The 27,479-nt window shown below is 42.7% G+C and overlaps 1 protein-coding gene across 1 annotated transcript; it reads right to left on the bottom strand.

The window, feature by feature from the left end:
• Positions 1-712: 712 nt before the first annotated feature.
• CKMT2 (creatine kinase, mitochondrial 2) lies at positions 713-26,899 on the bottom strand. Its single transcript, XM_082337412.1, has 11 exons — positions 26,836-26,899; positions 20,556-20,629; positions 16,358-16,530; positions 14,839-15,037; positions 13,556-13,651; positions 12,573-12,794; positions 10,130-10,215; positions 7,510-7,633; positions 5,077-5,211; positions 4,595-4,720; positions 713-937 (listed from the first exon to the last, which is right to left on the bottom strand). Exons 3-11 carry the CDS (start codon positions 16,507-16,509, stop codon positions 818-820), a joined length of 1,260 nt encoding a protein of 419 aa, XP_082193538.1. The 5' UTR covers positions 16,510-16,530; positions 20,556-20,629; positions 26,836-26,899; the 3' UTR covers positions 713-817.
• Between the last annotated feature and the right edge of the window lie 580 nt (positions 26,900-27,479).

Genomic DNA, 27,479 nt, shown 5'->3' with positions numbered 1-27,479 from the left:
AAAGCTGCAGGAGAAGACTGGGACAGGCCATGCTTGGCAGGTTTGCGTTGGATACAGAATACCAGCAAACTGATTTACCTGCTGATTTTTGGGCCCGCTTGCTGCAGCCCAAGGCCACAGGCCAGAAATTATGTCTGAGGGAACCAGCTGAGAAGTGACCTGGTGAGTTCTCCAGGAGTGAAAAAGTCTGAGGGTTTGGGATGACATGGTAAAGAATTTTGTGTGCGGACCAGTTGCAGACAGAGAAGAGACAGCTCCCATGCGGAGGCACCATTGCGTTCCTGATGACAGGTCCAGTGGTGGACTTCAGAGGCTGAATGCACGGGCAGCTGCCTACTCCAGTTAACTGTTGAACTCACTGTGGTGTCCAGTGGTTGCTGAAAAAGCAATGAGCACTTCACAGCACCTCAGGCTGTGAAGATTTCGGCTGCCTGGACAGTCACTGGAGAGAAGTGCATCTGTGAATGAAAATCGGGTGCTCATAGGAGCCTTTGTAAGTATGGGCATAAGTGCAAATGCAGGCTAGAATTGAAGATTTGTGTTTTTTGCATTACTCAGGTAGTACTTTTCTTATCACCCACCAAGAAAAAAGGGAAGCAGTCCCTACACAAGAGCGTACCACAGTGGTTATATTGGGTGCATCCTAGTAAAGCTGCACGAAGACTAGCTTCTGCCAGTGCAGCCAGGCATCTAAGGAGTCATCAAGTATCAGGTAGTGTTTTATTACACAAGGTATTTATACAGAGATATACAGAGGCGCCTTTCTGTCAGAATGGCAGCCATATTTCCCATCACTTGCTAGCCATCAGCAGCAAGATCACTTCCTGCCAAACTGGGGCAGTGGTGGTGGCACTTTGATGTCTTGACCTTTTTCCAGTTTCTTCTCACAGTCAACTAGGTAATTGACCCCATCAATGACAATCTGGACTAGCTCCACCTACAACAACAAGAAGAAAATAGTAGTAATAGAATCTTTAGCTAATGCTGTTAATAGAGAAAGCAAAAATTGTCTTGTACTGCAAGGACAGCAGGTAAAGCTATAAGTAAGGAGGGTCATGGCATAGAGATCACACACCCTGTGGCACAGGGAGTATGGGTCATGCTGGTCCAGTGGAAACCCATAGTGATTTCCTTCTCTTTGCCCTGAGTTTGAGCCACCAGCAACAGAAATTTTCAAATAGATCCCTAAAGTTATTTCCACCAAATTCTGCTCCTACTCATATTCCTATAGCAACAAAGCAAACAAACAGAAGTCCTTATAGAAAATGTTTAGGCGTGAGTTGGGAGACCTATCTCAAATGTGACCACCGTGAGGGTGCAGGATTCTCCCCAGATGTTTGCTGAAAAGTAATGCCTGGCGTAGCCAAGGATGCCTGTCTGTTGTGTTCCCCACACTCATGTACGAGGATGAAGAAACCAAAACACCGTGCTGTGAGTGCTCAGCATCAGTGGGCAGCTCACGCTGAAGCAGCTAATGCTGTTGCTGTGTCTTCCCAGCTCCCAAGGCTGTACCGCCCCTGTGCCTGCAGGAGCGTTTATGTGAGTACAGAGTCAGACAAAAGCTAACTGGGACGGTGGTGCAAGGAGAGGAGGGCAGAGGAGGGTGTAAATCATTGCCCTGATTTATACCGGCTCTGAATGCTGCTGGAGGCACGGGGTGGGAGTCCTTCACATGGCTGGGACTGGGAGGATGGCAGGACTACCTGTTTGGCCACAGCCATTTAGACTGCGTGAGAAAGCTCATCAAACCAGAGTCTCATACTTCTGCACAGGCATGGCTCACGACCATACGTTCCCCTGCAGATGAGCATGAACCCTGCTGCAGTGATTCCTCAGCTGTGGGGAAAGATGTCCTACTCATTCTGCCCAGCGTGCTGGCTTTGCTGAGGTGGTTTTGGCAAGCCCAGGACCCACATCTCTGAAGCAGAGGTGCTCATCCTAAACTCATGCTGGCTCTACATCACCCATCACTCTTTTGTTTTCAGCTCTTGATTTACACTCGCAGGGGTGGCATTACCTCCAGGCCCAGAGCAGCACCAAAATTTGCAGTTCTATATGGCAGGGGGTAGTGGTGTCTCTATAACCTTTTTCAAAATTGGTGAAGGGTACAAGGTGCCTTGTCCCCAGCAGACTTTCTCCACAGGCGGTGACATGCGAGGACCACAGGCCCTGTGGTATTGTTAGCCAGCAAGCCATAGCACTGATTTTTCTTAATCTTTATGAAATGGTTCATTAGCAGCCTTTAATGACTGGTTTGTTAAAACTGAATGTGAAGACTAAATCCCCTTGCATCTTTATTGTGACAGTCGGAGATTTTCAAGGGATTTGTTTTTACTGTAAAGCATTTCAGTGGCTTAGCAGACCAGCTGTGTTGGGAAATCAGAGGTCTGAATTTGCAGCCTTGAGGAGAAAAGGAATTTCATATTAAGTTTTCATTGACCAGTAACTGAAACAAAGCAAAAATACAAACCATTTTATCTTGCACCTTTGGGAACATAATTCAGTTCTGCAAACACATTTACCACATAATGGAATTTATTTTATTATGTACTGAAAAAAATATGTCTTATAATAAAACATTTCTATCCTCTTGAGTTTGTCTTGTCTTGTTTAGATTTCAAAATCTTCAAGGTAGGGATTGTATCTTATCTATTGGCTTAATCTTTTGAATCCTTGCTGTACAAGGAATCACTGACTTCAGCGGAAGCCTTCATATAAGCAAAAATTCGTAGGCTTAGGCCATCTGTCAGTAGAACTCATCTTAATTAATCATGCCATGTAATCCTTTTGTATTATTAATGTTATTTTAGTATAAAGCACATATGATGATGTTTCAGGTATTAATAAATGTCTTTGTCAAATACTGTTTTTGCAAATAATACAGCTTAATAGCTTTTCACTCCTATTTATTTTGGTTTAGATCCAAAGGAACATAGCTGCCTACATCAAACTCCAAAATTTAAAATTTCCAAACCCCCGTCCAAATGCCCCTTGGCTGTGAAGACATTGAAGGGCATGTCCGAATAAGAAAGCACAGAAGACCTGCCTTGGCTCTGTCTCTGTGGCAGAAAGCCCAAGGTGAGCAAGGAAGGGAAGCCAGCTGGCTGGCTGTGGACCAGTTTGAATCTAGTTGTAGCCCAGGTGCATTATCCCAGGGTTATATTCGTGTTGTGAAAACCTACCAAGAATCAGACTGAACTCAGGTGTTGCGCTGCAACAGCAGGACCAAACTGCATGCACATCTAAGCTGCCAAAGCCTCTCGGTGCTGTGCTGTTCTGTAAACATATCTTGACAGCAGGCTTTTCTTTGCAATGGAGTTTTAACTTGCAGGAAACCCCACAAGGTAATTAAAATTCTGCTGCTGGGCAAGCAGGTAGCCCTTCAAATCCTGACATGTACAAGCAGGTTGGCATCTGAGCCCAAATCATGTATTGCATTGCGAGTGGAGAAAAAGGGTCCTCAGGAGACATCAGTCCCACTAGGGCCTGCCCAGTTGACCATAGCTGAGAGGTTACAGCATGAACCTGGCACTGAAAGACGTTTGACAGACGGTTTGAACCTACCTGTTTCCTGTCTGCTAGCAGAGTACTCAAATCACTGGAGTCACAGGGTCTTGCAAGGTAACTTTTTGTCTCAGTTATTGTTGACGTGGCCAAGGGTGAACACAGCCCTGGTCTCACTGGGGAAAGGGAAGCTGTAGTGGTGTCACAGGACTTACAGCCTGTGACCTGGAATAAGGGTTTGGCTCAGGCAGAGCTAGTGGGAGGAGGCTACAACTCTTTGACACGCCTGCTTCTCCCCAGTCCTCCAGTAGATTTGCTCTTAGGAGTTGTTCTGCTTTATAAAATACTTAAATGTGAAACTGGAATGAGGTCTGGGACCTGAGTCTCCCAGGAAAGCAGCAGCACCACGAGACTGTGGGGTCATTTCCACTGTCTGGCACAACAAATACTCGAACTGAAATAGCTTCAAAACAAATGTCTGAGACAAAGCCACCTCATCGTAGCCTACAGTGCAACAGGGAGGGCTCAGAGCTGACAATTAAATCTTTGTCCTGATTTAAACCTAGCTCTCCCACATCCTCTGTTCAGTGCCACACAGGACACATGAAGATGGCACTAACTCCTCCTCCTCAATTATTTTGGAGTGAAAGGATTGGTCTTGTCCTGCTGTCTAACTGTGGAGAAAGCGCATGATTCTGAATACTAAAAGGAAAACAACACCTTAAACCATCTTGCTTTCAGTGCTTTATTCCCTGTGTGGGTCCTGAGGGATGTCTGGTACCAAAGCCAAACCTTTCCAGCACCTGTGTGCTCTCAATGGAGAGCCTCGGCGTGTGGTGCAATCAAGTCACATTTGTGGAACTTGCTCAGGGTTTTTTTTTTCATTGCCACAACAGGAATATTTGGCAAGCACTTCATGGACATCAGTGATTTTTCATTGTGTAAGCATTTCCATTGGACCAGATGCGTCAGGAGTAAAAACTGCCATGGCTCCGCTGAGGTCAGAGGAGCAAACCCAAGCGGGGAGAAACTGACTCATACCAGTACAGATCTGAGTTAAAAAGCAAGGGAAAAGAAAAGAACAGGTTACCTCTGAGCGACCCATGCGGTCCAGGTTGGAGATATCATACACATCTGCTACAGCTGCCGTGTCCACTCCACCAGTGCCGCGCTTTTGCAGCCTCAGGTTCTCCAGGATTTTTGGAAACCTGGGATCCTATCAGAAAAACAGGTTTGAGCTTATTGCCTTTTACCTTGCCTATTGTGCCAAATCCTTGCAATGCTATTATCTATGACTTAATAGCATCTCCAGAAATACACGCAAAGCTGGATAGTTTTCTCAGTCCTTGGATTAGAGCCTGTCTTAGAGTCTGTCTGCTGAGTAGATTAATCTCCATAACGAATACAATAATTTGCAGAATAAAAGTGTGCTCAATTAGTTGTGCAGTATCCCTGGGACCTTGTTACACATCATGCTAATGTGCAGTTGCTGTAAGCTGTCATTTTTCATTTGTGCCTTTATAAGTCAGAAGAGCTGACTTATGCCACTGGCCTTTTAACTGACTTATGTACCTTGCTAAGCCTGGGCAGCTTAACATGGACTCCAGCGCGTAAACCAGTTCCCAGGTTGGAAGGACAGGTCAGAACATATCCGAGACGCTCGTTCCACATGAACTCCCAGCCCCGTTCTTTAATTAATCTTTCCACCTATGATGGCAGGAAAAAAAAAAAGAAAGCAAAAAGAAAAGGGCAGGATACAAATGTCTTATTTTAAGATGATTGCTTATAGCTGAGATTCTTTTTCACATTACAAGGGTTTCTTCATCGTTTTCTCATGACCACTAGCTTTGTCAATTTATCACAAAGCTCCCTGTCATGGTGGTTTGATATAGCCTTAGCCCATGAAGCCATATCTTCACATAAGAATTATGGCTTTTGCCATGCATTTCTAACCTTGGTATTTTTGGAGGAAAGTTGCGACACATAAGCCCAAAGGACTCAAATGCTACAAAGCAAACAAAAGGAGCTGAAGCTGAGTTTTGTGTAATTTTCAAGGTGATGCCGTGACTCTCGGGGGAGGACACTTGACTTCTAAATGCCTAGTATTAACAGCCACACTTCTGTTATAGGGAGACAACATAGCTTGTATGTAATGCTTTTCATTAGTAGATCTCTGACCAGATTAGAAAGGAGAGTGAAATAATTATCCACAGAAAAATCACAAGGGTCTATTGACCTTTGAATAGGCTGATACTCTGTTCACTCATTTACACTTCCTGAACTTACTTCTGCGATCCAAATACAATTTCAATTCAGTTCTCTTCTCCTCCAGAGGAGAATCAGATACATAAACCACCTCATGCTCACAAGACCTCTGCAAATAGAGGTGAATACTTCCATTCCGCAGAAGGATACAGAATAAAGGACTCTCCTGACATCACTTCTATATTGTGTGAGGACACCAGAATTGATGGTGGGAAACTAGACCTGATGTCTTGCCTCAGACACCTGCTCTGGCTGCTGTTCCCAAAGCTATCTGACCACTTCCCATGGCCAGGTCCATAGGTCCACCTCTGTTGAACGTGAGCTAAGCACAATAGCAGAGGCGAAGCTGGGAACAGCATCCGCAAGCCGTGTCACCTGAGCCACCACCCTGTACACTATTCAGTCTCACAGGCATACCTTGGAAACCTAAAAGGTCCCAGTTAACCACCTCAGTGCCAAAGCAGCATACATTAGGTGCTTTTGTTTTTTTGTGTTCCCAAACACACTACATACTCAAACTTCCCTATGAATGCTCTGAACTTCCTCTGCTTCCACAATCAAGAAGCTGTAGTTCTCCGCTGTCCCTGCTTGGCCTGGCTTTTTTTGGCTGGGGGCTGTGAAGTCATATGGAAGGGATGCACAGCTGTATCAGCTCTACAGTTGCTGGGGGGTTTCTGAGACAGGGATGTCTCTAGAAAGCCAGAGAAGCTGTTTTGCCAAGGTAAGAAGAATGAAGCAAGCGGTTCAAGGCTGGCCCAATATGCATTTCCATACCCATAAAGAAAAGCAGTGTGATGGGGACAAATGCTGTTCCTCCACAGTTCAGATGAAGTGAGCTTGCCAAGGATTCCAATAGGGAGAAACAGTTGTTTTATGCAGCCTGAATATTCTTACAGTCTTGGACACAATTTCAAGCCAGTTTCAGTCTGACATAGTTTAACCTCTAAGGTTTCATGTATTATGGCAATCCAACCAGGAATGATGTGGAGAACAGTGTTTGGCCATGTCACCTGTCCCACTGCACCTTGCTATATTGCCTGTGGGACACAGTAAAATCTTCTTTCTCTGTTAAAGCAACTTTTTCTGTGCCCAGAGCGGTACACAGGGCTGCACAGGGCCGGAGCCAACTTGCAGCTATAGCTGGATTGTCTAGACAAAAACATTTTAATCCACACACCATCTCATGAAGGCTTTTTTTGTCTTTATGAATAGCTAGACCAGGAGCCCTGGCTATCAGTTTTTAGTATTTTAATCACAAAAGCCCCTATTTCCCCAAAATTGGCAGTGAGCCCAGGGGTCATAAGTCCTCAGTCCTGTGCACAACCTCAGCAGCATCTATTCTGCTCCCAGCATCAGGGATGAGAACTAGGAGGCTGGGCCAAATAAATTCTTCCTTCAAGCAAATCAAGCAAATAAATCAGTGAATAAAATGCTTGATTTATGAATTCCCACAGCCTGCAGGCACAAAGTGGCAAAAAGGGGGTATTTCTTCAGCTAGCTTGTGCTGAAGATTTTAATACAAAAACTACAAAGCCATTTTATTTATTCTTCCCTACAACTCAGCTAGCAATTTGCCCGTGTTTCCTTCTTTATCTGCATTAGTGTGGGTTGCTATGTGGACTGGAGTTACTTCATTTTGCTGCTCCTGGAGATGATAGTTCAGTATGAACCACGGTGAGCAGTGCTGACAACAGCCCAACAGGAAACAAATGGGAATAATAAACTCAGTGGATATACTACCTCTTTTAAACCACGGCAAAATCTTTCAAACACCCGTTTCATGTTGCCACCCTTCTCCATGGAGATCACCCTGGTGTGGTCCTCTTCGTTAATCCAGACAAGAAATGTCTTGTCATTGTTGTGCCTGGTTGAGAGCAAAAAAAAAGGGTATCTTTAAAAAGACAAGCCCCAAAAAATAATTCTTAGTATCCTTAGCTTTATCACAGTCTTTCAGGGCTGTGGAGAGGTTAAGTGCAGCAAAATAACATTGTTCTGCAGAGTTAGGGATTTGAGCTGCTTTCACAGTTGGATCCACCATGCCAATGGCATTACGCAGGTTTCTCGGGCGCAGCGAGAAGAGCAGTTTTTCTGATCACGTCATGCTGCCACGGTGCTGAGCGAGGAAGAACGTGTTGTCCTCTAGCACAAGCACAGCTGGGAGGTGCAGCAAAGGGAGAAGCCAAGCTCTGCATCCTCTGTCACCAGGGATAGTTTTTATTGTTCTTAGAAAACTGTGCAGCTAGGAAAAAAACCCTAACGTTTACATGCTACTGGGGGCTAAGCAATATGTCCTTATTTAATTATATTCTTCCCTAAATCAAATCACAGTGCCATCTGTATTGCTTGGTAGCACTGGATTGCCATATCAGTCAAGTTATGTGTCTGAGGGCAGCAGCTGCACGTTGCTTCTGGACAGCACATTAGCAATGCTGCCTTGTCAGTCAAGATAAAAATGCCTGAAGATACCCACTCTTGCTTCAAACAGATCAGTCATGACTAGGTTTATTAAGTGCTGGGTCAACCTGAGGTCACTTGTCCCGGCTTTTTCTCCATTTTCTCTGTCTTCAACTACAGCCTTTCTACAGCATGTAGAAGGTGATTGATGGGATCAGACTCATTCGTACAAACAGTGGAATATTACCAGGTTTGAAACACATGAAATCTGAAAGTTACAGTTCACCTAGAGCCTGACTTTCAGCTGGTCTTTAACTGTCACTCCCTTTTTTGCACTTCGAGTTTGCCAGGTGTAAACAGCCTGTGTCCTGACATCATGGTCACTGAGCTCCAGTTACCTCATCTTCAGTCACGTACAAATGATTAGGGGAGGATTTTCCAAATAGGCTGAGGTTGGCCTGACTCAGCTCTCCCTCTAATTAACTAAGTCTCCCCGTGGCTTTAAGGAATGTGGAGGAAGGCCATGCTGAGCGCATTTAAACTGTGCCATCGCTGCCAGTGAGGTTGGTGGGAATAGTCCTGCAGCCCATAACAAGGGCAGGATCACAATCTTTATAAACAAAATAATTTCCAGAACGTGTACTCTTTTTGGCAACAACTTCTTTCATGAGAAAGGTGGGTTTTCCAAATATGGTTTACTGAAATACTTTCCAATCATACTGATTTTTTTCCAATCTGCCTGATATTTCACATGTAAACCAAGCCAAAACCCAGGTCTGTTTTATTCAGGAGATCCCTGGATAGTATTTATATTATTGGTACTTCTCCTGTTTGTTTGTAGAGACAATGAATGGGATACCTCAGATTTATCCTTTTCCTCAGATTTAGATGGGGACCGGGGAACTAAACTGAAGCTTGTTGAACTAAAAAAATCCTCACAGATTTCCAGCAGGTCATCAGGTTTCATGGGTGATCAGGTTTCAGAGCTCCTGCTCCCTGACAGAAATCACGTTTAGCTCATTGTAGTAATACTGTCTATGCTTCTGAACATGAGACAGTATTGTCATACACAGCTTGGAGAACAGTTGGGGTTTTTTTTCCACATGAAGTCCCATCCTCTCTGAAAGTCCTGAACCTGCCTAGGGCAAGGAGATAGGCTAGGTGATTCCTCAGATTCCTTTTTAGCCTAATTTTTCAGAATTAAAGCATCTGGTAATGCCTAGAAGTATACCAGGATGGATGCAGATGCTATGCACTGCCCAGCTGCCCCCATCCTCTGCTAGCAGGTGTGTGCACTGATCTCAGAGCTATTATTCCTTTCTCTCCCCAAAAAATGTCGTATTTTGGCACAAAATATGTCAAGTGTGTTGTGAAAGTAGAAACAGACCTAGAAGAAAATAGGAAATTCAACTTCTGTATCTCCTTTTTGTCCAGCTCATTTGGAAAGAAAGGGTTAGTTTCAGCTCTGGGAATTAAAATAACTCCCTGTCTCTTGACAGTGAGGAGAGGGACAGGAATTTGCAGTGTTTGTGTCCTGCAGCTGTATGACCAGTGGTTCCTAGCTGGCAGCATGGCTACAATCTGGTGTTAGAGCTGCTTTTGTAACCTCAGCTCTGCCAACTGCATGGTGACTCACAGGCTCTTTCCCAAATCAAATTTTTATCTAGAAATAGAAAAAATGGAGACAAAAACCCAAAGAAGGAGCCATGCTTATGATAGTGTGTTGTGTGGATGATATTAGTGATGGCTTCTTGAATATAAAGGTCTTACCCACTGTGCTGTTCATTACTGGATTTTGTTTGATTTTTTTTTTTAATTAAGGAAGGAAGAAAACATTGTTTTTTAAAAGCAAACTGAATGTGCTGTGAGTATGGGGACAGAGTGGCTGCAAGGTTAGGACAGGCAAGGAGATTTGTAACACAATCTTTAAAACACGACACAAGCTTCTGCATGTCATACAACATACCAGATTCCTCTGGCATCTGGCCAGTCACGTGCCATCCCAGCACATGTTAGCAAAGGGGACACTGGCTTATCAAAGAGAAAATGGTCCTGGACACCGAAATGGGGCCAAAGGGAGAGAGAAAGAGAGAGAGAAAAACAAAACAAAATTCAGGTTTATTCAAGGAAGCAGTATAACGCTGTCTAATACATTTTATGTGAAGGCAATCAGTGTAGAAGTAGCTCACATAGTACAGCTTATGAATCTGGTTCCTTATTCTGAAAACTAAAAGCACTTTACCCAGGTGATTTTCTTGAGTCTTGCAGATTCTCACTGATATTGGTAATATGACCATGTTTTGCCAAAAATATTTTTCAAATGTAGGGAGGAATGGGAGGTGGGAACCTAATACCACATACACACATGACTGCTAGCACCAGAGATGTTCTCTGCATACAGACAAATTTCAGGGTAGGAGAAGGCAATGAGTCCTTAAAGACTGAAAAGAGAAAAAAAAAAAAAAAAAAAAAAAAAAAGCTATTTCTAAAAAGATATTTTTCCAGCACAGAGATTTAGCAATTTATTCTGAAGATGAAGTCAAGGTAGGAATTAAATCAGTGCTAAGCTTGACCTTTTGGAATCACAGACTTGTTCTGTTCCTTAACAGAGATGCTATTTCTGATTTAATAAATGTAGCATTTGCTGTGCCACCAACTTGCCACATTCCAGATGATTTAGATTTTTTTTTTAACAGAGCTGTTTTTTACCAAGGCAATTATATATTTGATTTTCATGTGTGTGCTGAAAAATTATTAGTTCTTACTTCCTCAAACACTACCATATCAAATGCTGGGGGTGGATGGGTTGGGGTGTGGGGAGTGGTTAAATCTAGGGTTTAATTAAGAATAGTGAGGCAAGCTATCCAGACTATGTATGACATGGTAGACAAGTTGATATGCTTTACTTCTTTTTTCCCTTAGTGGAGAATTTTAGGTTTTCATTGAATACTCTGTGATGGACATGATGCCGCCAGAACCCTAGCCATGCAGCAAGAAAAGGTATAGAGTTCTCTTTGCTCATCACAGGGACACAACATTTCCTTTCTCAGCTTGCTCTACTCAACACTTTTGCTTGAAAGAAAAATTCCCCTTTTGCAAGAAAACAGCTGAGCAGTATTTGTTTCCCTTACGTGCATATGGTCCAAATCTGCAAAGTACCAAATATCTTCTGTGCTGAATGCCATTCAGCTAGCACTGATTTGATCTTACAGAGATCAAATGGTGCTTATTAAAGGCTGGCAGAAAGCCTGATACCATAGAGGTTCAAGGTCAGAAAGTACTGGAGGAGGTAACCGATGGTATAAGTTAAAGATGGAATCTGAGGTTACAATATACAATGCCCTGATTTCTATAAATTTGCATTACGATAAAACCAAACAAAAGAAGATAAAATGCTGAATCAGTAAGGTCTATTCCCCTGCCCAAAGGACTTAGCCTTAAACCATGAAGGAATTATGTTCTCCACACTCCTATTTCGACCTCTGCTTTCTGAGAAGCTCACTCCTGCTGAAAAAGGCAATGAAATAAAACCTACAATAGGTCATCAACATCTTGTCAATAAACATGTTATCAAGGACATTCAATTAAAAAAGTTACTGACCTTACATAAATTCTTAACTCCTGGTTAATCCAGACTGTGACACCTAGTTCCAGGGTTATAAATAGTTATGTTACTTCATCAGCTCCCTTTTGGTTGGTGTTATGGATTAATGTGCCATGAATATAGCTAACAGGGTACAGCCATTCCTTTGGATATTTAAAATGCACATTCAAGGTTTGTTTGACATGTCACATGCTGTGACAAAATCCATGATGAAAATCCTTGTTGCCATCTGTGTGACAATGAAAACTCTTGTTATGGGCCTGATCCTTCAAGTCCTTAAACACAGTTAGAGGACTGGGAAAAGGTCACCTGGATGCAGTTGGCTACAGGCATTTTGGGGAAATTAGAATTAATGTAGTTTTGATGTAAAGAAAGTACTGCCAAAGCCCCCCACCCCGACAGTCCAGAATACAGATAATATGTAATGCGTATCTCAATGTAATATTTTTAGAATTGTTATTAATATAGAAAATATCAATCTTTGCTCAAGAAAATTATCAAGAAAAAGTCCTGAATTTACTTCATTATTTCTCCAAAGAGGTGGCAGCAGCCATGGTTATTTGATTTGACACAGACCTTGCTATCTGGAATATAACTCCATGTTTCGGACAGGCACGGTATATACTTAGCCAAAATATAGACCCTGGATGATTTGCCATTATATTAAAAATATTGACAGGCCATTAACTACTGTATTAATGCTGTGATTATCCTCCTTAGCTACACAGGAAAGCATGTACCCCAAGGAAAGACAAAGATTAAGATCAACGAGAGTAAATGGTTTCAGCACTGGAGTAATACTTACATCAATAAGCTGCTGCTGATCCCTCTCAGACATATTGGTCAAGCTGTAGTACTTTCCAGAGAGGTCTCCTTTCAGCCCAGCGAGCGCGGTGACCACGACGTTCTCCACCTCTCTCCGCTCTGCCCTGGTACAGGCAGGAGGAAGGCTGAGGCCACGGATGCTGCGGCCAGTCCGCACCCGTGATGAAAGGACATAGCGCTCATCAAATTGACCATGGGTGATCTGGGGGAAGAATGTTTCATTATTTCACACACAGTCCGCCGTGTCATACTCCACCATTAAAAAAAACCCAAATCCCATTATACAAAAAGAAGGGCATCTTTCTGCCCAGGCCCGATGACCTCTCCGTGAGATCACAAATGCTCTGGATACCAGGAGCCCCTCAGAGTTTCAGACACCAGGAGGTTTTTTTTTTAGGAACAACAAGTTTCTTTGGCTGAACAAATGTGGCAGAGTAACCAGCTAGTCCTTCATGGTCCCAAAATGTGAAAGAATCTCCGTGGCTTTTGGAAACACGGAAATGGGCAGAGGCAGGGGGCCAGATACAGAAGATCCTTCGAAAGAGGAAAGCCTGAGAAAATGCTAAACCACAGTGTAGTTGAACTATGAAGTAAATATTAAGCAGCAGGTAAGGTTTGATCATGTGTATGTGGGTGTAGTGGAGTCAACTCCTGCTTTCATTCCAACCCTTAGACACACAGTTATCTCATTAACAGACTCACAGTGCCTGCCAAGTGAGACTGTGGCCCAAATGCTTAGTACAGTTAAGACTGATCCCCCTGCTAGGAACAAGGTAGGGACGCAGCTGTCTTCCTGTTAGGGCCATGAGTGGCATCCCAGTTTCCTTAACCCTAAAATTACTGTCTTTGAAATTGGATCAGGAAAAAGAAAAGTACTATTACGTGCAATATCATCACTGTATATCATCACTGTAAGAAGCAGCCCTGAACCTTTATTGTCTCATTATTTTGTTTCAATCCTACCTTGGATGCATCCAGGTCCGTGTGATGCTTCATTGTCCGTGGATCATAGCCATTATGTCTCACTTTAATGACAGGGTCAAAAATCTCAGCAAACACCTGTGGAGTCAAGAGGATCTAGAAAGACGTCTGCAGAATCATAGAAACACTTAAATGCACCAGCTTCAACCACAGGAGAAGTCCCCTGGCACAGGCTTCTGGGGGACAGATGTAAAGGGGGCTTTGCAAATGCAGACAGGATAAATATGAAAAGGGTGTGCTTTTGACCTAGGCAGTGCTCTGCAGCAGTTGCTCATCTTCACAACAAAAAGAAAGTGCAATTGCACCTTACTTAAGATACACACTTACTCTAGATACCACAGACAGGTACTGGATGTGGTGGCAACTAGATTAGGTCTCAGGATGTATTACCAACCAGAACACACACTCAGAGTCCCCCAGCAGCTTGCCTGTTGTTTTTAGGTCATGCAGGAATACCCTATGTCTTCACTGCCATGGGATAATAGTCTTTGTTAGAGCCACTTGTCTCAGGTGTGTCAACATCGATCACAACCACACCTTCATGCGGATGAGAAGCAGTGGCACATCTAAATGAGGAAGCCAAACCACAGACACTGATAGTCCAGAATGCCAGATGTTCCAGTCCATCTTCAGCAGCCCAGCATTTGGGGTACCGTTAGGAGACTATATAATAATAGGTACCATTGTAGGTAGACTGAAGGAACCAGACCACAGACGTCAATAAAAATGAGGATTTTCTTCTCTTTTCCTCTTCTCCTTATTCCAGAGTTAAACCAACCTGCCCATCCTAATGCTGTCTATCTTCGGCTTTCATCATGATCCAAAAGCTGTGGCTTAATGATGTCTGGCACTTCCCAGAAGACATTTTTGTTTCACTTTTGCCTCTGCTGTTGCACAGTATAATTTCCACATTACTTTATTTTGTGTGTCTCAGGGTTGCACAGCTTTGCCATAAACTAAGTTTAGTCATAGGAAGGAGGGCAGCTGCTGGAGGCAGGTAGCAGCTGCTCCCAAGCAGGTGCTTTTTATTAACCTCAGTTGCAGCAGAGAGGGCACGTATAGTAATGCCTCATGTTCATGCATTACCTAATGTGGAAGAGTAGGGAAAACACCATCTTTATGCACACGCCTTGCCCTTTATATACTCTCTGGGATACAATTTATCTTAGGAGTGCATACCCTACTGGGAATCTGTCTTCATCTAAGGAGCTGAACAATACCACAGAAACTGAACGAAATACAACAGTATTGTGGAAACATCTTACCTCATAGGATTCTTCATCACCTGCGACCATGCCCACAGTTTTAATGAAAGGATGGCCAGGATTGTCAACCCCGGTTTGGATGCACTGATCCAGGGTATAGCCATTGGGAGTCATCTTGTCCCTTAGCCTGGAGTAAATGGCTGGTGTGAGGCACTCAGCCATGCAGTTGTTGTGTTTGCGGAGATCAGGATAGTCTGCGCTGAAGACAAGAAGAATCCCAAGCAATTAACGTGGCACCTTTGAAGAGCAGAGCTTGCTAGTTTATGAAGCTATTAAAGGGATCATGAGATACAGAGCACACAGCATGGTTTAAAAGTATAATTGGTTCTTGGTTTATGTGTTGCACTGAATTTTAGGAAGGGAGGAAGATTCAGGTCACTGAAAGTACCCCACGTTGCACACTGGTGGGCCACCACACCAACGGGCAATTGCAGCTTTCTACTACTCGAGGCCATCAGGAAAATGAATCCCAATGAGCTCTGAAAGTGTACTAAGCCCCATTAAATCTCTGCTGAGACACTCTTATTCAGAAATAAAAGAACTCTTACATTGTTTTGTTTAAGTAGGAAGGGAATTAAGTTTAGCTGAAGAAGTTCTTTGTAATTCAGAGCCCAGGTGCTCTCACAGCTTAGTGGACGTCAATGGGACTGTCTGATCTATGTCAGCTGGGAAGCTCATTCTGCAATATCTGGGTTTGTTTTAATGGCGTTATTATTTACAGAAAGCTGCATGGTGTACTAAGACAGGGAAAATAAAGATGTTATGCTTTAGCAAGGCATTTTTGCAAATGAGTCAGACCACATCTACCTTGTACTGGCAACAATTTGCTTTATGCACAATTCCGTTATTTCTATAAGAATATACTTTAACTAGGATACTATTCACTACTTAAAAAAAAAAAAGGTCTGTCAGAGCCTGATCTGGTTGGTTGGTTGGTTGTTTTTTTTTTTTTTTTCACAAGTATGGCCAGAAAGTCAACCTACAGAGAATAAGGTCTGTAATTATTTTCTAATCATCAGCCAGTCAGTTTGTAACAGAATTAGGAGTATTTCAAGTACAGCAGTTATATGGGAGATTTCTTTACTACTTGCATAATGAAAATATTTTCACATTTCCTAATGGTAGAGTCCGTACAATCAGCCAGTCCAATAGTTTGAGCTGCAAAGTGTTTGGCAGCTGATGAGATAAAATAAGGACTAATATAGTGCTCTGCCTAAAATTTGAAACATTTCTTAGGCTTGTCATTGTTTGGCAATTTTTTTTTTGAGCGTTGATACTATCTCACATTTCCGCTTTCTGGTCTTGAAGGGCATTGTTGGTGCTACCTAAAACTGGGGTTATTAATAAAGGGTGCTGTTTTTCAGGTCACGCAGCCCATGGACAGACACACAGACGGTGTGACTGCATGAGGACTCTGCAGCTTTGATAGGGATCCTCTTCCTCCGAAGAGTTAAACGTTGCTCCTAGCCCAGTTAACAGGGTGCGGTGCTCAGCTGACTGCCTAACCCCAAGTCCTTACCTTGGTGGGAAGAGTTTCCGTTTTTCCTGAACAGCAGCCTTCACATTTTGCTGGTTGAGGAGGTACCCAGTGGTTAGCACCCCTGTGCCTGCGGCTGCAAAGAGTGCAGTGGTTGCACGGCCAGCCAGGAGACGACAGAAGGTGCCAGCCATACCTCTCGGAGGATACAATGTCTGGAAGAGAAGACAGCCCAATGTCAACCCATAAGTCCTCACACAGTGCAAATGATAAGTAAACCCTCACTTTAAATGGTAGCCTTGTAAGAGAAGAAATTTATTTTTATTATTGATTTGCACTTATATAGTGTGTTCAGAAAAATGGTTAGTGTTTACATGTATTATTTCTATATAAGTATTTTTTCTATTTAATTCTACTGGGATTATGTCTAGAGTACAGGAGATCTCTAAGTCTAGCAGAGAAAATGACATTTTCTGTGAAAGTCTAAAGAAGACAATGCACATTTTTTCTTCCAAGAATTGGAATTTGACTAGTATTGCTTATGACTGTGAGTTCCTCAGGAAGATATAACTCCTGTTTAAATAAAGGACACAAATTCCAATTTGTGTCATTGAGAGAAGCTTATTCTTAAAACTGGACTCTGGTAAATCATCTTTGGAAAAGGGCATGGAAGATTTACAAGAAAACATGACCTTTCCCCCAGGATATGCTGCTTCAGTTGTTTTTTCAAAGTTTTAAAAAACGTAATTGTTTATGCAATCTCTTCACCATTCTTTCAGAGGTTAAACTAAACACCTCAAAGCATTTATTTTTATTTTCAGTGAACAAAGTGTTCTAATTTGCAATAATTTTCATGTAGATCTGGGTTAGTTAGCCCCAAACCCTGTACTTCTTCAACTTTTTCACTACTGTCTAAAAACAAAAGCAATGTTGCCTCTATATCTTCTCACTTGGTAAAAAGATCTTCTCATCTGCTTGCATGGTTTTCTGTTGCAAAGCAGTATCTTCCTTGTACTTAGTCACATATGTGAGATGAGAAACACAGATGTGTTTCACGTTTGAGAGTCATTTGTTTCATGTCCTGTATCTTGTTTAAACAATTTTATACCTGAATTTTTTTATTCTGTCTCCTCCATGCCTTTGAAATGCAATATACATTTGTCTAACTTTCCTTCCAGAGAAAGGTGCTGACTAATTGACAGAAATTTCAATATTTTTTCACTGAAAGAATTTCCCTAAAACAGAAATGGGGAGAGGTCTTTTTTTTCCCTATTAGGAATACATTGTGATTTCCTCAGCTATTCCAAGTCCTCAAGAATTAGTTGCACAGCACTAGAGTATAAAGAAATACGTGCTGACACCGGGCTGGAACAGGAGGCGGATCATTGACCATAGCCTTATCTTATCTCTGGGAGTATCCCCTCCATCTATGAATTTGTTTAGGTGAGAGTTGCACGGCAGACTCTCATGACTGCAGTAGGTTTTCTCCCTCCCAAAATGCAGTGGGAGAATGTTTGACTGTAAATCAAAATCAAATATGAGCTTTGTGATGGATGTCTTTGTGCTGCTTTCTTTTCTGTGTATTTGGCAGATGGTTCTCATGCCTTTTGCTACACTCTGGAAATACTTGCTTATGACTAATCTGCACAGAACTAGTATTGTTATACCTAAGTGTCTGAAAAACAATACATGTATTTTCACAGCAGCTCTATGTATTTATAGTTCTGTTTCACAGATGCCATCTTTACTGCAAGGAATTGGCTGGCAGTCAAAATCCTGTCCTGTCCTGTCCTGTCCTACGCCTGATAGCAGCCGTATCAAAATCCCCTTGCAGACGATGACATTATGACTTCAATGACCCCAGGCACTCATCAGCATCTCCACCAGCTTGGATTTTTTGGGAGCTTCTGAATCCTGTGCCACTTTAGGGGACAAATCTGGTCCGTACATGTGACCAAATGGTGTGCAGTATGTATTTAGAAAGAAGCATGAGGCACAACAGTATAATTTTAATGCTTCAGAAATCATAAAAGGAGTGCACCTATTGACTACAGTGTGTACTGCACCCTAACAGGTAAAGCTAACAGCGTCAGACAGATCATTATATTTAGCCATGTCACATATCTGCTGGCAAGGCTGCACTGTATTGTTTGCTGCTTTCACATAACCTCCATTCCTTGTACTAATGCAATGTGACAGGAAAGTCCCATCCTTTGCAACAGCAGCTATTGATTGCCTGGCTGAATATTTTTCTACCTTTGAGCCTTTTCCAATGATCAAGGATGCACAAGGGATAGAAGCAATGTCCCGGCCAGAAAGTTACTCTCCGAATTAGCATGATATTGTGGTCTGAGACGGGAAGGTAAGCACAGCATGCTCTTTGCTAGGCACTTGGCATTAATTTGTTCTGGAGGAGGTGAGAAGTGCATGGGAGCTCTGCAAGGGTGAAGGATGCTAGAAGGTGCTCTCTGTGATTTTTTTGAGAGACAAACTGTGATCACTGAAGTTGTTAAAAGCTAAAGGTTGTTTAGCTGCTGATTCAGTGCTTCTTGTATCCTTCACTTTGCCCTTGCGACTGCTATTGGATAGGAGAGCACCTGATCCTGAGAGCAGCTGAGCAGAGCAAACCTTCTGCAGAATGTGGTGTGCAAACAATACCCTGGGTGGCTGTGGGTAGCTTGGCATCCTTGACTTTCAGGCTGAACTACACTGTGTGCCTGAGGTATAGGGTTGTAACAGAAATCACAACCTGTGAATGGAAAAAGAAATGAACCACCTGGAAAAAGAAATAGATGAACCTGGGGAAAAGGAAACAGTTTGAAAAGGCAAAGAGAATTCCTTGGTAACTCAAACGGTGAAGGCTTTGTGCCATGGCTGATCTGGGAAATACAGGGATGTTGTACCTTAGTCCTTCTGCTAAATGAGTACGAGTACCCCCTCCTCACTCTTATTTATGCCTGTCTTTGACTGGATGTGCAATGCTGAGCTTTAATCCCTAAAGCAGACCCTCTCAGCATGGACAGTTTCATTGTCCCCTCATCCCCTGTTCAGGCAGCATCAACAGTTTTCTCACCCTTTCAGGGTGTGATACATTAAACGGACCTGTACCTTTGGGACAGAATGACTGACTTTTGGACACCTGATCAAAGGTAGAATTTATGCTCATAAAATTATTTTCCTTTTTGAGTTTTAATAAAGTCCCATAATGCAAGTATTTTCCTTGTTGGAAGTGTTATCTTCCATTGTGGCAGCATGCCTTGTCCCCCAGGACATTCTTGCCTTGTTGGATCACAGAAAAGGTTTTCCTTACCCTGAGGCAGGCTCTACTTGTTTGCAGATGACACCAAGTTGGGTGGAAGTGTCGATCTGCTGGAGGGTAGGAAGGCCCTACAGAGGGACCTGGACAGGCTGGATCGTTGGGCCGGGGCCAACTGGATGAGATTCAACAAGGCTCAGTGCCGGGTCCTGCACTTCGGTCACAGGAACCCCATGCAACGTTACAGGCTTGGGGAGGAGTGGCTGGAGAGCTGCCTGGCAGAAAAGGACCTGGGGGTGTTGGTTGACAGCTGCCTGAACATGAGCCAGCAGTGTGCTCAGGTGGCCAAGAAGGCCAATGGCATCCTGGCTTGTATCAGGAACAGTGTGGCCAGCAGGACCAGGGAGGTGATAGTGCCCCTGTACTCGGCATTGGTGAGGCCACACCTCGAGTACTGTGTTCAGTTTTGGGCCCCTCACTACAAGAAGGACATTGAGGTGCTGGAGTGTGTCCAGAGATGGGCAACAAGGCTGGTGAAGGGTCTAGAGCACAAGTCTTACGAGGAGCGGCTGAGGGAGCTGGGGTTGTTTAGCCTGGAGAAGAGGAGGCTGAGGGGAAACCTTATTGCTCTCTACAACTACCTGAAAGGAGGTTGTAGTGAGGTGGGGGGTGAGTCTCTTCTCCTTAGTAAAAAGCGATAGGATGAGAGGAAACAGCCTAAAGCTGCACCAGGGGAAGTTTAGGTTGGATATTAGGAAAATCTTCTTCACCGAAAGGGTAGTCAGGCACTGGCACAGGCTGCCCAGGGAAGTGGTTGAGTCTCCATCCCTGGAGGTATTTAAAAGACAGGTAGACATGGTGCTTAGGGACATGGTTTAGTGGTGGACTTGGCAGTGTTAGGTTAACGGTTGGACTCGATGATCTTAAGGGTCTTTTCCAACCTTAACGAGTCTATGATTCTATGATTTTATGATTTTAATTTACCTGACAGATGCTTCTCTAACAGCTCTGGAAAGCCTCCAACACTGGAGATGCCACAGCCTGCGTAGGTTAACTACCTAAAAAAAAAAACAGAGTAAGATAGGCTTTTTTCTTTTTTTTTTTTGAAACTAGTGTCTAACTACACATCCCTTGTTACAGTTTAAGCCCAGCACTCCTCAGCCTAACATTTCCTTCCCCAAAATTTGCAGTTCTATAAGCAGAAGTTCAGTTTCTGTCTTTACCAGTAAGTGCCTCAGCTTTTTAAACCCAGTCACTCCTGCAGAAAAGGTGACTCTGCTGAGAAGGTGACCTGACAAGCATCAATCACAGCATCACGCGGCTGCTGCCTGCAGGAACTGGGAGACGACAGCTGGCCTGATCTTCTGCTCCTTAGGCAGGACCTTCTGAATGCAGCGTGGCATTGCCATCGCAGGGATCATCATTTGTGACTGTCAAATGCAAAGGGTCTGGGGGAACATGAAAGTTAGAATTTCTTATGAGAAGAAAAACATCATCTGAACTGCAGTGGAAAGGGGACTGTAACCTTTTTTATCAAAATGGTGTAAATCATAATTTAATGAACACCTCTTGCCACAAGGGTGGGCTATAGTTCTGAGTATAAATGCATATAATACTGCAGCACAAACTGAGTCCATGTTATGCCTTGCACAGGTAGTCCACGTACAATCAAAATAGCACAAATAGACTTGCACAAAAACCTCGTGTACAAGTTCAGCAAACAAAGTTTTTACATAATGAGGGTGCCTAATGAACAAGACACTTTATTTGACAGAAAACAAGACGATTTTATTTTGTTTTTCTTTTTTTTTCCCCTCTAAAAATAACATGATTTCTAAGTCATGCATTACTTCAAAACAAACATTTCAAAAAGATCCATTTTCAAAGAGTCTGAATGGAATGGTCTGAACCTAAAAAAAAATTCTCATGAAAGCTATTTGTCAAATCTGACCTCAAATCATTAAGATTCAGCTGTTTTTTTCCTCACAGAAAATGTCAGCCTGCCCTAACAATAAGTTTGCACCATTACCACCTCTGTGGATTCGGAGAAATGTAATTTTTTCAGCCAAAGGTGTCCTTAAAGGCGTAAGGTTTTTCTAAGAAGACTTTACCAGAAATACCATGTTGTGATTCAGGTTTCACTGCAGACTATCATTAGGCCTCCACTGTAAGGATTTAACTTTCATCAGGGAAATTTAACAACTGCACAGCCTAAAAAATGAAAGTGCACGCTTTTCTTTTGTAGGCATTTCCTAAGGGTCTTCTGTTGCGCTCATGATGATAGAAAATCCATTTTCTCATAGATGCCTATAGTGCTACCTTAGTGCAGCTGGGAAGGGGAAAGATTAATTTTTCAACATCAGAAGAACTTTTGTGATTATCAGTTTTAACCCTTGAAAAGGAATTGTGCGCTTGCCTGTGCTGATCTGGTGTGCTGGAAGGAAAACACCTGCATTAGGAAAGCATCCATCTTCCATTTAAAACTATCTAGAGAGAGTATGGTCTGAAGAAGATAGAGGAGTTCCAAGGGTTAATCAACCTGAGTTAAAAAAATAAATAAAAATCTTATCTTATTTTTGGCCTGCAATTTTTTGTCCTCAGTTTGAATCACTGGCCTTTGTTATTACTATCAGTTTGTTGTAGAAATTTCTACTCATTATTTGTTCCACGTGTAGCTGCTTAATAACTATCACTTTTTATGTCTCTCCATCAGTATTTTATCATATTTTCAAATTTATTAATCACTCTCTAGCTCTTCCTTGAACTCCTTCCATTTTGTTTCATCCCCGACACCCTCTTGATACCGGAATGGTCCTGTCATTCCAATAATGGTTGTACCAGGTCTCCAAAATGGAAGTAGCAGAGCCTCTCCGAGCCTACTAAATAGCTTTTGCATTCAGAAATCATATCGGCCCCTTGGGACTGCAGCGGTTCACTAGAAGTGCACACTGTGGTCATTGCCTGCCAAGTGCTGGCCCCTTCTGGGAGTCCCACAGTTCCCGGAATCGTGGGTAGGGAGTGATGACTGCAGTCCTCAGCATGGCCTAGGGAGCTTCCTGATCACAGCAGTCAGGGAACTATTTCTGATATGGATATAGATACACTTCCGAGTAGGATTAGGTGATGAGGTTGTCTGCAATAGCAGGAACCTGGTTAACTTAAGTCTCTATCAGTCCCATCAATTTTTTTACTATTAATTACTTTCACTTTCCCTTTAACCTGGAATGCTTCCTAATAAGCAGAGAAGTTTTCTCCTCTGTTGTGGGATTCTGAATGTACTGACAAAATATTCTTAAATTGTTCCCAATTATCATTTATGGTTTTCTACTGAAAAATTGTTTCTTTGCTCAACAGTTTATATCTGTGCCAACCTTGCAGAAGTTTCAAGTTCTTTCAACGCACCACAAGCTACATGTGAATTTGGACTTTATTTTGGCAACACATAACACAGAATTAGCTGCATCGAAACCTGCACTGAATTTTGGTTCTGTGAACATGTCTTCTTCAGTTGTCCAAACGAGGTCTAATTTCTATGGTATTGGACGCAACACTTTTTTTGAGGTATAAAGCTTAATAATTTTATTTTATAGATTTTAATGAGATTCTTAGGATTCATGACAGGAGATCTCAAGCGTATGTCACTCAGATAATACTCTGATAGTAATAAGACTGTTTTTGCAAAATGTAATGGATAGGCATATTAAGAGTCAGACAGCTTCTTCCTTACCAATTTGATGATGTGGGGATTTCAGCACATTGTGTAAGAAATATTCAGAGATGTGATTTAAACTGAACTGTTTCAGTGTAAGACTATGACAAAGCTGGAGCACCATATATATATACTGTATGCAGATCAGCAGAAGCTGACACATCAGGAGACACAGCAGTCCAAAGTGAATCAATGAAAACTGCCATTTTGCAGTGGGGAAATATACATTGGAGTGCTAGATCAACACCACAGATTAGGACAGCACTGACTGTGTTGCAGGTTGATGGAAAGAAGAGCAGGCAGGGAATATTGGGGAGAGAAGAGCATGAGCTTCTCAAATCCCTTAGCAGGTGGCAGAAACACAAAAAATGGACCTCATGAGCACTGCAGTGCCAGCCTGTGCTGTAACTGGGAGGGTGCACCTGCTTCTGCTGCACATGCCATCACTCAGGTTTGGCTCACCAGCTCTCTAATATGAGTGCCAAGGTTGCTGGCTCTCATGCAATGGTCCTATTCAAGTCATTTATCTCCTGCTTTTCCTTACCACGGTCAGGGCTGATCTGCTCTACTGTCACCCAGCACTTAGAACATGTCTGTCTTCCTTTCCTTTGCAGATAGCTTGGTCTTCAGCAGTGCCCACAACTAGGCATCCTTTAACTGCTGAAGGTGGAGGCTAAGTTATGGATCTCAGCTGGTATCCAGCACCAGGTGGATTTTCTACAGGGAAAGTGGCAGGGAAGTTTTTTTTTCTCATTAGTCAAGTGTGCTGCAAAACACATTGATGTCTCCTGGTATTTGAATTCGACAGCTTTACAAAACGCTTGGACATCTTGCTTGGCGCATTTTCCCCTTATGTCATTCTGCTCATACTTTGCATGCTGGCTTTGCCTCATGATAACTAGTGAAGATGTCTTTTATATCCCTCCAGGATTACACATGCCTTTGTCCCAAGGGCAGGGCATAGAGAACAGCTCAGTGGCTCTGCAAGTGGAATTTGTCACTGGCAACAAGTCCTTTAAAGTTGTATTTCCAAGGTCACTTGTGTTTGTGTTATCACTTGGAGAAAGCAAAAATACTCTTGTACAGGAGAGAAGAAACACAGAGCAATTGACTCCAAAACAAGTAACAGCCACTAAGCTATACAGCTTGTAGTGTTAAGCATCTGCAAAAACAAGGTTTCTTCATAGCAGAACAAAATCATTCCCGTTGTCTTACCACATCGGCACCATGAAGGGTAAACAAATTCAGAGTAAAATTGGTATTGCCTTTTCCAAAGCAGTATTCCCATATGCCATGATGACTTATGGCCAGTGAATCAGCAAAACCTGTCTGAAAGGTCATGATCTTAGAGGTCATAGCCTTTATCTCTCTGCTGTCCCCCAAGATACGCTTAGCTACCTGTAACCAGCCTTCAGGACATTAATATCCTGCCAGCAGTGTATTTTGGTTTTAAAACTGTATTTTAATATATGTATCGCCTACCACGCACAGAAGGTGGAGACGAAAGTCAGCAGCAAGATTTAGCAGAAGTCACTACTGTAAATCTGGTGCTGGCTGAGAAACAGCCCAAAGGATTGCAAGTATCATTTAAGGTGGAGGGGCTGTTCGTAACCACAGTTTGAACCCCAGGATGAAAAAAACTGGAGAATGCCTATTTCAGGGCCTTAGACCAGTTTTCCCTCTTATTCACAATACACCTAGATTAAAGCTTCTGTTAAAGATGAAAGTACTCTCCAGAAGAGATATGGCTTTTGTACAGCAGGTTCCTCACCAACACTAAAAAGGTCCTTCTTTTAAATCAACAACTTAAGAAAACTCTGAAATAGGAAAACTCCCATTGCTGCTCTGCCCAGAGGCTGCAGAGGGTCTCCAGGGCATTTGGTTCACAGCTACTACCGTGCTCGGACAGCCTCAGCCATGTCCCATTGCACACATTGATCCTGTGATCTGCACATACGTGAAGCTGTTGCATCCCTCTCTGGGAACTGCAGGGGTGAGTGAATCATCAGAAATGCACAAACCACCTCTTTACCCTTTAAGGAACTTGTGAACTTTACTACTACTCTTAATATTTAAAAATAATGCTTTTGCTATTATTTCTTTACCTTCTTGAACTTCTTTTAAAGAGGAAGTTGTCAGCTCCATTTTTCCCTTAATGTATTTGAACACAAGTATTGGTTATCCTATATTTCACACTAGGCAGTATATGTGCTTTTAGCCAAGGAGGGAAGGAAGGTACAAGGGTTACAGTGACATTTCTAGAAATAGAACTAGATTAAATATTTGAACCATGTCATGGGTGGTATTAATTGCCACATCATGTGATCCTGAGCGACATTTTAGAGGAATGGCAGAGTCATAGCTAAAGTTCACACAGGCTCATAATCACGGGTAATGTATATGCACACCTTAAACTGTTAAGCGGTCTAGCTAACAGTATCACTGCAGTGAGCTGAACTTTCACGTGGTAGAGGGAGAAGGAGGCTGGTCTTTTATATTTGAGAAGTAATTTCTTTGAGTCATCCTGAGCTTGAGCTAAAGCCTACAGATGCCAGTGGAAAGTTTTCTCTGCCCATCTATGGAAGTTGCTGGCACCTTAGAAACATCTGCAATAAATGTCACGAGTGACTACATGCATGAGACACCATTTTTAGATGCCAGAAAACAGTTTACATTGCTCTTGGTTTGCTGTATCACTGTACAGGTTCAGAGGATAAGCTATATATTAAAACATTAAATCTCATAAAGCAATATTGATAGGGTTTTTCAGTTTCTCATAGCTCACCCTGAGCAAGACTCGAGCCTTTCTGACTGGTCTGGGTTTAAGATGAAATCTCCAGAGTGCAGAAACAATGTCAGTGCAGACATTAGCCTAACTGTGCCTTAATCACAGCATGGAATATCTCTATGAAAAATAAACTAAAATTCAGTTTCTTTCTCCTTGTAATGCCAGAGGTCAGTGAATGGTTATAAAAATCTAATAATCTGGGGAAAAAAAAATCCAAACTATGAATCTATGAATAGAGAAGACATGAAAAAAAATTATCATAGATCAGATACCTACTCCTTAGCAACTACCCCTTAGTAACAGCATGATTTTTGTTTTCTAATAGCTGAAGGTCTGACCCATCAGACCCAACCAGTTGAGACTCAGAAGCCCAAATTCTCCTACCAAAGCCCAACCAAGGTGCTGGGAATCCTTGCTCTTCTGAATCAATCCAACACTATTTTACAGTGTAAACCCTCATCTCCACAAAGAGCTACAATCAAAATCACAAAAAACTTACTGAATTAGAGTTATTTTCTCTGAACTTGTAACACATCTGCAAAGGGACTTATTTTTCCCTTGCTTAAACTGCTACTTAAGGGTCAGCATTTGAAGCAGCTGCACAGTGGGCTGACACATTTTTTCCTGCACTAAGTTGTTATGCAAATCAATAAGTTATAACCAAATTACACTACATCCTGTGGTGCTTTGAATTCATTTTTAATAACCCTCATATTTGAAATGCTACCATTTGAGGCGAGAAAAGCAATATAGGTAGTTAAACTGACCTTGAAGCTGAAGGTAGAGACGTCCTGCTGCCTGCAGCGAGCCCAGAGTGTAAAGGGAGTAACAAGTTGGTGCGCTGACAGGAGCCCAGGTAATATGAGAGGGGGAAAAGGAGGTGAGGGAAACGAAAATAATTGCTGCAGTGGCCAATCCTATTTCACTGGGTTACATGAGTGACATTTGCTCACACAAGGGTGCCCTTGAGGACGTAAATGGGATGTCGCAGGAGGGGGGCATCTAACAGTTGGGTGACAGCAACATCATCTTTCAAACACCTCTCAAAGGGAAAGAGTTCACGTCAGCAAATGGTTGGCCAGATGCTTAACTGCAACGAGATGCACCTCCGTTGCTTCACCCCCAAGGGCCCATTTAGTAACAGCCAAAAGAGAAAGGTCAAGAGCAGCTTCTGTGCTGGGTTGCCTTGCCTGCCTGAACAACTCCTGAGAGGCACAGAGAGCAGGATGAATCACCTGCACGCATCCCAGATGGAAACAGGTCAGAGCAGGGAACAGGACCCAGAATCAGCTGAGATCACAGTGGGCATTTTTTTTTCCCTCCCTTACTTTTTAATTCATGACATCAGTTCTTGACTCTTTGTAAGGCAGAAGGGTTCAGAAACATGAAATGTAAAAGGAGGATCTCTGAA

The sequence above is a fragment of the Platalea leucorodia genome (genome assembly GCF_965183815.1).
Source record: "Platalea leucorodia genome assembly, chromosome: Z".
In the NCBI taxonomy this organism is placed as follows: domain Eukaryota; kingdom Metazoa; phylum Chordata; class Aves; order Pelecaniformes; family Threskiornithidae; genus Platalea; species Platalea leucorodia.
Note: the sequence above shows the minus strand (reverse complement) of the source record. Positions and strands in the feature narration are given on the sequence as shown.